The 13724-nt window shown below is 38.1% G+C and overlaps 1 protein-coding gene across 8 annotated transcripts in view; it reads left to right on the forward strand.

Moving 5' to 3' along the window:
• Positions 1-13724, forward strand: part of LOC100926346 (protocadherin gamma-C4) — a 169531-nt gene that overhangs the window by 22784 nt on the left and 133023 nt on the right. For 3 of the 8 annotated variants that reach the window (XM_031953441.1, XM_031953440.1, XM_031953442.1), the window contains exon 2: positions 6211-6555. The exons of 4 other annotated variants lie outside the window; for them this stretch is intronic. In XM_031953441.1, coding sequence (XP_031809301.1) covers positions 6211-6363 — 153 coding nt within the window. In that variant the 3' untranslated portion in view covers positions 6364-6555. Of the gene's footprint in view, positions 1-6210; positions 6556-6632; positions 10615-13724 lie in introns of those variants that run through there. One more of the 8 variants, XM_031953435.1, reaches the window with a different exon arrangement.

Below are 13724 nucleotides of genomic sequence, written 5' to 3' on the forward strand. Positions count from 1 at the left end.
AAAATCTCTTTCGACAACTTTACTAGTAGTTAGTCTCAGTTTCAGAGTACAAGTGATAAAAAAAAATTAAATTAAATTAAATTAAATTTAAAAAAGAGTACAAGTGATAAAAATCTTATTAAGGTAAAATTTATGAAAAGTTCCAATTGTTAGACATACTTTCTTTATATTAAGCTCCAACTTTACTGTCTGCAACTAGTGCACATCTAGACATAACTGTACTATAGATATATAGAATTATTCAAATTCTTCTTATAAATAGAATTAGAAGCCAACTGATGATGCAAGGGATTCACTTTAGTTCTTAGAATTAGAATTAACGTCCATTGATGGCACAGTGGATCGAATACTGATTGGGCTTGAAGTCAGGAAGACCTGATTTCCAATCTGATCTCAAACGCTTAATAATTATGTGACCCTAGACAAAACATTTAACTTCTGTTTTTCTTAATTTCTTCAATTGTAAAATGGGGGTTATAATAGCACCTACTTCACAGGATTGTTAAGTATAAAAAGTACTTGGCATAATCTGGCACATAGCATGCATTATATAAATGCTTACTCCTTTTTTTGTCCTTTGAATATTTGTAAGTTGTTGTTTGCTTCTTAACTCATATAGAAATATAGATATATAGATGTGTGTGTCACACACATGCATAAAATTCCCAGTTCCCTCAACTGTTCTTTATTTTTATTTCAATACTTGACAATCTGTGCTCCTTATGGCGAACGGATTTCATTTTATGAATGTACATATCAAATTTGACGTCTAACGAAAGATAAAAATTCAGTATTATGGGCTCACCCGTACAAAGTTGGGAGGGACAGGGTTGTAGCACTATTGCTTCTTTTATTTTCAACAAATTACTTCTATTATTCAGTATGAAATTTCATTTGTTTCTTTGGTGTCTGCACCATACTATTGACTCATATTTAGTTTTCATTCCATTGGAATTGTTATTGCGTTTTCAAATTAATTCTTGTTAATATCATTCTCTCCAGTCTTTTATTTGATGCAGCCATTGTTTGGGAGGAAAGTGTGAGATTCTATATTTAATTCTTTTATATTTAATCTTCATAGTCTAGTCTGTTCTAGTGTGTAAAAATTAACTTTAAGCCTTAATGTTGTCATCTGGAATATTGTTTCCTTTCCGTATTTGTGTCGTTTACCAATAATAATAATAAGGCATGGTTTCTAGGTCTTGATTTATATTGATAAATTTCTTGAATAGGATTTTACTTTGCTATTGAAAAATCACTGAACCAAAGTCAGAAAGTTTGTCTTGAACCCTCATCTTTTTATTTTCACCCCAACTCCTCACCCCCATTGAGAAAGTAAGAGAAACCAATACACCAATAAAAACGTATGTAATCAAGCAAAACAAATCCCTAATTGGCAATGTCCAGAAAAAGAGGTTTCAATCTGCATGCTTAGTCAAACATTTCTCTACTAGGAGATAAGCAATAACTTTCATTATGAATCCTTTCAAATAAGTCATTATATTGTTCAGAGTTTCACATCCTTTTAGAATTATTTATTTATACAATAGAGTTTCACATCCTTTTAGAATTTTTTATTTGTACAATGTTGCTGTTGTTCTATTCACCTCACTCTACATCAGCTAATTCAAATCTTCCCAGGTTTCTCTTAAATCATTCTTCTTCATTTCTTACACCTCAGTTCTTTACCTGTGATAATTTTTTACAGCTTTGAAAATGGGTGTGGAGATGAGGGATGAGTCATGGAGAAGTATATCTTTAAGGACTTTGTTCCAGCGGAAATCCAATAGCTTCAGTGATAGGATCTAGGAATAAACCTCATGATAACCTTCCAAGATTTCATCGGTTCTTGTTTTTTTTTTCCTGATCTACCTAATGTGAGGTATGGCATTGTAGGATCTCATGGAACAACATTTTTGAGATGACATAGAAGACATGGTGCTAAGTTCATTTATTTTCAAATACTTTTGTCATATCAGATTATAAATAAATTATTAATATGCTTTTCACCTGATTTTTATAGAATAATTTTATTTTTCCATTTGAAAGTAGAATTATTTTAATACACACCTATTCTTATTTGATTTTTGTATTCTTTATATTCATGAACTATTAGATTGTTTGATCTTCTAAAAATTACTTATTTCAGCATCTTTGGGGAGCAAATACTGATATTTTAAATTGTCATTCGTTAGAGATATTCCAATATGATTTTGTGCAGATACCCACCATGTTATTCAATGTATTCCAGAAGAGTGGCGCCTTTGTTTCAATCATAATCGGAATATTCAAAGAACTAATACATTTGAATTTTCATTCACTTGGTTATTGTTTTGCTATAGTCGTATTGTTTGTTAATAATAGTGATTTTAATATTTTTATCTATAAATTTTATTTATTTTTAAGAGAACAATTTTTATATATTTGCCATCCAACATTAATCTAGTTTCTTTGGAGAAAAATGGAAATATTGCTGACGAAATCTATTATATGACATAATCACCCTTTTTTGAATAGTGTAATGTGGTGTAATTAGTAGTACAGTAACATCCCATCAGCGACTTATCTTTGTGTATTGTTCTGGCAGTTATTGCTCCAAGAATCTTTCTGTGAGTTTTTAATTATCCTTTTAAAGTGTGTCCAGAGGAGCAGAAGTAAAATACTGTGAAGACATGGCCTTCGTGGGAATTTGTTTTTTTCACTACGTGTTTGTAATAGGAGAAAAAAAGAAGTATTGGGTTGACAGAACTCCACTATTATTAAAATGGTGACTTAAAAAGAGAATGATGTTCTGAAAGAATGTTACAAAAATTCACGGTCGTTGGACAAGAAATCCTTAAATTCCCTTGCTACTTTGAAACATACTAAAACCATCCTTGGCATACATAGGTTCTTCCAAGAGAGACCAGCTTTCTTCATGGATTGATGGAGCCGACTGATAGAGCCCCACTCAGCTTCACCCATCAAAGAGATTACAATCAAAGAGATTAGCTTTAGCAGCAGTAGTCTACTTTCCATCCCGAAGACGTTCAAATTCGAGAATGACTGAGAGACTAGACAGAATCAAGGCATGGAAGGAGCTAGATAGAGTCAGGCATGGAACTTGTATATCCTGATTATCAGTTTAGTTTCCTTTATTTTAGCTATTCAGACAGAACTTGAATGCTCTCAATAAACCATATAAATCATATTTACAACCTGAATGGCTCAATGGATCTGATTTAAACCTGAAAGGGATCTTAGACTCTATAAAGTCCAACCCTCTGATTTTTACAAAAAAAGAAAATAAATTAGTACAGAGAGAACAAGCAGGCAAAGTGATTTGCTCGAAGTCACACTGAGTGGTGCCTGAGGAAAGATTCCAACCCAACCCTTTCTGTCTCCAGGTTCAGTACCTATATTACACCAAAATGTCTGCCAAAAAAAGAAATGTTTAATGTTTCCAGTACAGTTGGGGGAGTGAGGGGGAGAAAAAAGAAGGCATGGTATATTGAGAATAACATAATAATAGTACTTTAGCAGATATATGCTTAAAAGTGTATTCCTTGGTTTTTACTGGAAATTTTTATCCTTGAGAAAAATGGATTTCTGTAGAATTGGCTGAAATTCTCCAACTGAGACACTGGGCGCCGCTGTCGGCCAATGTGGAGGTAAAGCTAGAAAAGAGAATCCCTTGTAGCTAGGTTCCTGTTGGGTAATTTCCTGCTCACCAATAAGCCCTGTATTCATTCAAGCTCCAGTCCCTGGAGCACACGGATTTGCAGCTGGACAGTGAAATTGGTCCTTCTTTAATACCGATTCTTACAACTCACGATCATCCATATTTCATCTTCTGAGGAGCTAAAGAGTTTCTGTCTGCACAGAACCTGAGAGATGGGAAGGATCGCCGGGCAAAGAGCTCTGACTCTGAGGCCGCAGGTAGTGGTCCCGTTTTTGGTGTCTTTGTTCTTTTGCGTGTTTTCTGAGCAGATCCGCTACTCCATTCCAGAGGAGATGGCGAAAGGATCGGTGGTGGGGAACCTCGCCAAGGATCTGGGATTAGAAATCCAAAATTTACCGAGTAGGAAGTTGCGGGTTAGCGCAGAGAAGGAATATTTTAGTATCAGCTCTCAGAGCGGGGAATTGTTGGTCAGTGGCAGAATAGACCGAGAGGAAATATGTGGAAGGAAGCTCGTGTGCTCTCTTGATTTCGAAACAGTTGCAGAAAATCCCCTAAATATTTTCCATGTAACTGTGGTCGTGCTCGATATTAATGATAATCCCCCGATATTCAAAAGAGCACATGCAAATTTAAAGATCTCAGAATCCATTCAAGTAGGCTCGTCTTTTCCTCTAGACCCCGCTGTGGATTTAGATATTGGAAGTAATTCTCTGCAAAGATACTACCTTGAACAAAACAGTTACTTTGATCTAACAGTGAAACAGAGTCCAGATGGCGATAAATATCCTGAATTGGTACTGAAAAAATCTCTGGATAGAGAGCAGCAGAGTTCACATCAATTGGTTTTGATGGCTCTGGATGGTGGGCAGCCAGCCCAAAATGGCACAGCTCAGATCAGAATCAATGTTGTGGATGCCAATGACAATGTCCCGGTATTCAGTCAGCAAGTTTACCGGGTCAGTGTGCGGGAGAACCTGCCCCCAGGATCCACTATACTGGGTGTGTCGGCCACCGACCAGGATGAGGGAGTCAATGCAGAAATTACCTACTCCTTCCAAAACGTAGATGAAGATGTGAAACTTTTATTCGACTTGAATCAAAAGACAGGAGAAATAACGACTAAGGATAATCTGGACTTCGAGAATACTAATAATTATGCCCTAAGTATAGAAGCAAAAGATTTTGGAGATCTAGCATCACACTGTAAAATCCATATAGAAATTCTCGATGAAAATGACTGTGCCCCCGAAATAACTGTGGCGTCTATGTTCAGTCCAGTGCCAGAGAATTCTGAACCTGGTAGTATCATTGCACTTCTGAAAATTCGTGACAGAGATTCGGGAGAAAATGGGGAAGTTATGTGTTATTTTCAAGAAAATATTCCCTTCAAATTGGAATCCCCTTCTAAGAATTACTACAAGTTACTGACAGAGGGAACTCTGGACAGAGAGCATACCTCAGAGTATAATATTACTGTGACTGCCACTGACAAAGGAAACCCCCCTCTATCCACCAGCAAAACCGTCCTCCTAGTCGTTGGGGATGTCAATGACAATGCCCCTGTCTTCCTTCAAAAGTCTTACATGGCTTATGTTCCTGAGAACAATCCCTCAGGGACATCTATTTCCTGTGTCTCAGCAGTTGACCCAGACTTGGAGAAGAATGGCAGTCTGTCCTACTCTATTATCTGGAGCGATCTCCCTACCCTGCCACTGTCCTCCTATGTGTCTGTCAATGGACACAGAGGAGACATCTTCGCACAGCGGTCCTTTGACTATGAGCAGGTGCACACCTTCGAGCTGATTCTTCAAGCCTGTGACTCTGGCTCCCCTGCACTCTGTGCTAATGTTTCAGTTCGAGTGTTCATAGTGGATCAAAATGACAATGCCCCAATCATTCTTTACCCGGCACTCGGGGCTGAAGGATCTGCCCTCTTTGACATGGTTCCTCGCTCTGCGGAGCCAGGCTACCTAGTCACCAAGGTGGTGGCAGTGGATACAGACTCGGGACACAATGCCTGGTTGGCCTACCAAGTACTGCAAGCCACGGATCCGGAACTCTTCAGCTTGGGACTTCGTACAGGCGAGGTCAGGACTATCAGGGCCTTGTCTGACAGAGATACAGCCAAGCACCGCTTGCTGATCTCTGTGCAGGATGGTGGACAGCCCCCTTTGTCATCGACTGTGACTCTGCTATTGGTTTTTGCAGACAGCTTGCAGGAAGCCATGCCAGAGATAATGGAAGAGCACTCTGAGATTGCAGACCCTCAGTCTGAGCTGCAGTTTTATTTGGTAGTAGCTTTAGCCCTAATTTCAGTGTTGTTCCTTGTCACAGTGACACTGGCCATTGCCCTTCGCTTAGGAAAGTCATCAAATTCATCTATATTCAGATGTTTTTCTGTGGATTTTTGCTGTAAGACTGGGCCCATCATCCCCCCCAACTACAATGAAGGAACTTTACCATATTCTTATAATCTGTGTGTTGCCTCTCAAGGGGGAAGGATGGAATATAATTTTCTTAAACTGACTGGGGAAATGTCATCCCCACAGGATTTTCTCTTGAATGATGCTTCCAGGATCCTGAACAACACTAATGGGGAACTCCAGGTCGCCTCTAACATAGGCATTCCTTCTCATGTAAGTTTTTGCAATCATCTCTTCATTATTTTTTGTACAGTGTTTTCATTGTGCATTAGTTGTTAAAATTTAAATAGCTTGATCGTGAGTAGTTGGGGATTTGTAAGTTTGACATACTTTCTCTCTTCTCTAATTTACTGACAAGTAGGCAAGTGTATGTGAGGGGGGAGAGAAAGAGGGAGAGAGAGTAGGACAGAAACAGAGAGAGAGAGAGAGACAGAGAGAGAGAGAGAGAGAGAGAGAGAGAGAGAGAGAGAGAGAGAGAGAGAGAGAGAGAGAGAGAGAGAGAGAGAGAGAGAGAGAGAGAGAGAAAGAGAGAGAGAGAGAGAGAGAGAGAGAGAGAGAGAGAGATCGAGTTTATCTCTCATTTATGACCTTCCTTGGTTTGAAAGCATTGAGCTTCTCTGGAACTGTGAGGTCTGCACTTTTTGATCTAGCCATTAATGTTCTTCACAAATTATTGGACTTTGATAAGGGGTTTCCCCCCCCCATAATTTCATGGTTCAAATTAATTAAAAAGTTTACTGACATCAGTTTCCTAAAAGAACAGTTTTTTAAACTTAAATTACATTCATTTTTAAAGCACAGAAATTTTTTCCAGTTCCAAATTCTCTCCCTCCCTCTATTCTTTTCTCACCTACTGAGAAGGTAAGAAAAGTAAAACCTATCACTAATATGGCTAATTAACTTTTTACTTTCATCATATCCATTGAAAAATTACTCTTTGGTTTTACTGTTCATCAATAATTTTGTATATTCTAGTCTAGAAATAAAGTCTTTCATTAAACATTGGTAATATATAATGTAAATGTAATAGAGGTGTTTCGAATTCTAGCCTTTCTGAGGCAAAATATTGCCTTTCAGAAAATTATGAATATTGAAGAAAATAAGATTTTTAATATTTCAAGAGCCAAAATCCAAGTATGCAGAACATTTATAACAATTATATTTAATTTTCTTTTGTTTTGTACTTTGTACTTTAGGAACCAATATGTTGGGCATTCCCATTTCAATGTTGATTCTTAATTATGATTACACAAGGGTTTATATAAAGTAACTTTTTGTGCATTCTGAGGATTTCCTTGAATAATACATTAATATATTTAATATTTTAAAAAACAAACAAACAATCTCCTGAGTGGTCTGCAAAGAAATGTAATTGTTATATTGTTTCTACTTTTATTGCCTGAGTTGAAGCTCATTCAGAATCTCTCAATGAGGTCCATGGCATAAAATTATAACAGCTCCTAAGAAAAACACTTTTCAATTTTAGAAACATAAATCTCTTCATCTCACTTAGCACAAAAGCACTTCATTTTGGAGGTGGGGGAATTTATTACTTAAGAATTGCTTATGCCGAGACAGAGGACTTATAATGAAAATACGGGGTAGAATAAAGAAAATGCAAAGAAACCATGAATACACAACGAATAATCTTATTGAAATAAATTCTAAGCAATAAAAGAACAGTTACTGTTTTGAAGTCTACAATCATTCCATGTTTTTGGATGTTCGCCGGATTTGCCTCGAAAATTAAATTAAATATGTGTTCCTTTTAAAAATGTTTCAAAGCAATAAAATTATTAGGAAGCTATTTTAAACCAAATGTATGTTTTGCTCAAAAATGTTGCAGTAATCGGTTAGGACTCTGGGCGCCGCTGTTGACTAGTAAGGAGATAAATCCAACCTAAACCTCCTTCCTGGCAGCCCACAAAGCCTAGGCATATAGTGTCAGACAGCTTCCAGTTAAAATCAAATCGGCCACAAACCCTCCTCTCTAAGTTGGAAGACGCCGGGGCATCTTAATCCCCTTGGATACTTAAGATCGGAATGCGAATCCGTATATTAAGATCGGACGTTCAAGAGGAATAAAAATCCAATATCGAGGCAACGATGGCGGCTAGACAGAAGATCGGGAACTGCCATGGAATAATCCTGCTTTGCTTTTTCCTGGGAACGCTATGGGAGACTGGATCTGAGCAGATCCGCTACTCAGTGCCCGAGGAGATGGAGAAGGGTTCATTTGTGGGCAACATTGCCCAGGATCTTGGGTTGGAGCCCCGAAAGCTGTCAGAGCACGGAGCCCGCATAGTTTCCAGAGGTAAGAAGCATCATTTTGCTCTGAATGTCAGAAGCGGAAGCTTAGTCACAGCGGACAGAATAGACAGGGAAGAGTTGTGTGGGAAAGAATCTGTGTGCATTGTAAACGCAGAAATTCTGTTAGAGGATAAAGTAAAAATTTATGGAATAGAAGTGGAAATAATTGATATCAATGATAACCCTCCCAGCTTTGGAACAGAAGAAAGGGAAATCAAAATCAGCGAAAGCGCAGTGCCAGGAACAAGGTTCCCCCTTCCGGAAGCCTTTGATGCAGATATAGGAATGAACTCCGTTCAGAGTTACAAGTTGAGTTCGAATCATCATTTCTCTCTGCATGTGGAAAAACGAACAGGTGGGAGCAAGTTTCTGGAGTTGGTGCTTGAACACGCTCTGGACCGAGAGGAGAAATCTGTTCATCACCTCACCCTCTCGGCTTCGGACGGTGGAGATCCGATTCTCTCCGGCACTCTGCGAGTTCCTATCACTGTTCTGGATGCGAATGACAATGCACCAAGGTTTACTCAGTCTGTGTATAGCGTGAATGTACCTGAGAATTTACCACAGGGGTCACAGCTACTCGCAGTGAGTGCTACCGACATGGATATAGGAATAAACGGGGAAGTCACTTATTATTTTCAGAAAATTACTGAGAAAACATCTCAGTTATTTCATTTGAATGCTTTGACTGGAGGTATAACAGTACTGGGAAATCTAGATTATGAAGAATGCAATATCTATACTATAGATATTGAAGCCCGAGATGGGGCTGGACTTCTGGCCATAGCCAAGATTCTGATCAAAGTACTGGATGTGAATGACAACGCTCCCGAAGTCACCATCACTTCTGTTATCACCTCAATCTCTGAAAATTCTTCTGCAGGGTCGGTGATTGCCCTTTTCAATATACAAGACAGAGATTCTGGGGAAAATGGCCAGGTCATGTGCTCCATTCCAGAAAACCTCCCTTTCAAACTTGAAAAGTCCTATGGAAATTATTATACTCTAGTGACCGACAGAGCACTGGATCGGGAACAAGTCTCCATGTACAACATCACCGTGACAGCCACAGATAGAGGAAGTCCCCCTCTGTCCACTGGCACTCACATCTCCCTGCACATAGAAGACATCAATGACAACCACCCGGTTTTTGTCCAGACATCAGAATCGACTTATGTCATGGAGAACAATCCCAGAGGAACTTCTATTTACTCTCTGACTGCTCATGACTCCGATATCGGGGAGAATGGTCACGTCACTTACTCCATTATGGATGATTCCATACATGGTGCATCTCTCTCCTCCTATGTTTCCATTAATTCTGAAACTGGCGTTCTCTATGCTCTGCGTTCCTTTGATTATGAACAGTTCCGAGAACTGAAGCTAGGAGTGACAGCCAAGGATTCTGGAGATCCTCCTCTCAGCAGCAACATATCTCTGACTCTGTTTATCCTGGATCAAAATGATAACGCCCCAGAAATCCTGTACCCTGCCTTCCCTACTGATGGTTCCAGCGGAGTAGAACTGGCCCCTCGCTCTGCAGAGCCAGGGTACCTGGTGACCAAGGTGGTGGCAGTTGATGGAGACTCTGGCCAGAATGCCTGGCTGTCCTACCGCCTGATCAAGGCCACAGAGCCTGGTCTCTTCTCTGTGGGTCTTCATTCAGGAGAAATCAGGACCGTTCGGACATTCCTGGACAAAGATGCCCTCAAGCAGAATCTTCTAGTGGCAGTGACAGATAATGGGGAGCTCCCCCTCTCTGCCACTGTCAGTATCACCATAATTGTGGCTGACAGCATCCCCAAGATCCTTTCCGAGCTCAGCAATCCCGAGCCATCAGATGACCTTAAAGACTCCAACCTCACATTCTATCTTGTCATCGCTGTGGCTGCGGTTTCCTGTTTGTTCTTTATCTTCATTGTCATTTTATTGGCGCTCAAATTACACAGGTGGAGGACCTCAAAGTTTCTGAGTGCATCTACTGGGCATTTTGGAAACATCCATTCCTCCCAGTTTGTGGGCATTGATGGAGTGAGAGCCTTTCTCCAAACACATACCCAAGAAGTTTCCCTCACCACTGATTCTCGGAAAAGCCAGTTGTTATTTCTGGGACCAAACTATGCAGATACTTTATCAATACAGCAGACCTGTGATAAAAAGGAACCTCCATTAATACCTCATGAGTCAATTCTCTCTAATGAGGATCAGTCCTTCTTACAGGTATGCTGTTTTTTAAATAGTATTTAATACCTGACATATTTTACTCAAGTTGTGAAATAGTATCAGTATCTAGCCTAATTTCCAATTTTACTATGGCAATCTTCTTCATAATAATCCAGGCTGTGATGTAGTCATTCTCTGTTTAAGTTCTTCAAAATACGTATCTAAGCTCAGAGAGGGTTTTTGTTTTTGTTTTGCTTTGGGGGGAGCAAGGTAATTAATTGGGATAACTTGCCTAGGTTCACATAGCTAGTAAGTGTTAAGTGTCTGAGGCGGGATTTGAACTCAGGTTGTCTTGACTTCAGGGTTGGTACTCTATCCACTTCGTCATCTTGCTGCTCCGGAAATTATTTTGTCTGCTTTTCCCCCCCTAACTTCTCATTGTTAGCCATTTCTTTACTTTGACCACACATCTTTAACTGAGTCACTGATTTTTGTATAGAGTAGGTCTAATTCCACATATAAACAGTCTTCAAATAGAGATTGCTTTAACTTACTCTGTCTTATCTTTTTCCTAAATATTACTTTCTTCAACTATTCAGAATATTCTTTGGTTTAAAGAAACTTTACTGTCTGGACGTCCTCTTCTAGAAGTTCATATTTTGTCATCTTCTCAATTGAAGTCAGTAACTCAGGACGTGAACTGATCATTGTTGAAAATAGTGATGTTATTCCTTCTCTTTGATCACTATTTTATTAACCTAGATCATATTACTAACGTATTGAGTTTTCTGTTGATTGTAATGCCTAATGTATTTTTCAGATTCATTAATAAAAATCAATTTTCCCACTCCTATACTTTCACTATTGGTTTTGGGCCAAAGAATAGCATTTTATTTATCCTTATACTTGTTATAGTTAAAGTCCGTTGATATATTTTTGAATCCAGATTCATAAAAAGCATTGTTTTGGGCATTCCATGTCATATGCTCCCAAAAAACCCAACGATTTTTAATTCTTCACACATGTTGGGCAATATGTTGAATAAGACTGCTGTGTGGAGGAGTGAAGAGTGAATGACAATCAGGAGACTTTATTTCTAGCACCATCACTTCTCCCTCTCTAGCTTTCTTCTCCTCTTCTGTCAAAAAATGATGCTGGATCCTAGGTTTTTTAAGGTCTTCTTTCCATCTGTATTTATTCTTTGACTTCAATTGTAGAGTCATAGATAAAATCTTATGGTACTCCTCTACATTATCATCAATCTCTGATTATCTTTCTCTTTATTCAGAGTAATTAAGCTATGTAATGTAGCACCTCCAATCAAACATCAAAATGTCTAAGATCTTAAGAAGCCACTCTTAACGGAGAAATTGCTAATGAAATTAATATCAAACATTCTTATTGGAACAAAATAGAAAGTATTTGTCATATCAACGTTTAGAAACTGTCTCATTTATTTGATAACAGTTTTTGCAATTTTTGTCTTTTTCTAGACTAGCAATATATTTTATCAGAAAGTTGAATTCGTTCATTTGTTTTTGTGTGACTTTTATTCAGGAAGCTTCGAATAAAAAGTATGCCGTGTTAAGAAGAATGCACATTTAAGTCTATTACCCAATATGAGTGGACATATTTCAAAATGTTATACACTAGAAATCAATTACCATAACTCTGAGAAATAGTGATTTTACTGTACCACAGTGGTTCCTAGAAATCTGGTGTTTTATTTAGCTCATACTTCATAATAGAAGTATCTTCTAATCATTATGTTATTTAGCTTTCAGTTTTTGTTTTTGAAACCATCATGTTACTCTTGAATAATCTTATTACTTCTAAGGGAAACATTATTTTGGATATTTATTGGCTTGTATTGTGTAAGTTTGTTGGTGGAAAAAAGGGATGCTTCCTTGTAATGTATTGCAGCCCACTCATGCCTTCCATTGGACTCTTGATTGATCTCTGTGAGATACTCGCTTTTCATTTGTCATAAGACAGTGATGGTCCCATGTCTTGTTTACTTAAAGAAACAGTAAGAAGGGAATAAGCAAACTTTTTTTTCTTTATTTATTTTAAACTTAAATACAAAATTGGGGGGGGGATAATTGTCATATGCAAAATAGAACATAGGAGAATAATCAAAATATAAACCAATAAATTTCCTTCTCAAAAAAACCTATATAATAAGTACCACATACTGTGTTCAGAGCTGTCCATCTTTTCTTTGCTTCCTTGTATGTTTTTCTTTCATTCTCTACAGTACAATTAGTAAGTGGACTTTATTTATAATAGCTTTTTTTCCCGAAATATATGCAAAGATAGTTTTAGCATGATGACTTTTTCCCCTGAGGCAATTGGGGTCAAGTGACTTGCCTAGGGTCACACAGCTAGGAAGTGTTAAGTGTCTGAGGCCAAAGTTGAACTCAGGTCTTCCTGACTTCAGGGCTGATGCTCTATCCACTATGACACCTAGCTGCCCCTGCAAAGATAGTTTTTAAAATTCAACTTTGCAAAACTTTGTGTATCATTTCTTTCTCCCTTCCTTTCCACCTCACTCCTCCCCTAGAAGCAAGCAATTCAGTATAGATTAAACATGTGCAATTTTTCTAAACATATTTCCATATTTATCATGCTGAACAAGAAGAATCAGATCAAAAAGGAAAAAAAATGAGAGAGAAAAAAAAAACAAGCAAGCAAACAACAACAACAAAAAACATGAAAATAGTATGTTGTGATCCACATTCAGTGCCCATAGTCCTCTCTCTGGATGCTGATGACTCCATCACAAGCCTATTGGAATTGGCCTGAATCATCTCATTGTTGAAAAGAGCCAAGTCCATCACAGTTGATCATCACGTAATCTTGTTGTTGCTTTGTATAATGATTCTTTTGGTGCTACTCACTTCACTTAGCATCATTTCATGTAAATCTTTCCATCATATCCTGATGACAATTTCTTATAGAGCAATAATATTCCATTAAATCCATATGCCATAACCCATTCAACCATTCCCCAAACGATGGGCATTCGGCTCCCATCTGCCTAAACTGCAAGATTGCAGTTTCCAATTCTTTGCCCCCACAAAAAGGGCTGCCACAAACATTTTGCTCATTTGGAGTCCTTTTCCTTTTTTTATGATCTCTATGGGATATATGCCCAGTAGACATAC

Source organism: Sarcophilus harrisii, chromosome 2, assembly GCF_902635505.1.
Source record: "Sarcophilus harrisii chromosome 2, mSarHar1.11, whole genome shotgun sequence".
NCBI classification, from domain to species: Eukaryota; Metazoa; Chordata; class Mammalia; order Dasyuromorphia; family Dasyuridae; genus Sarcophilus; species Sarcophilus harrisii.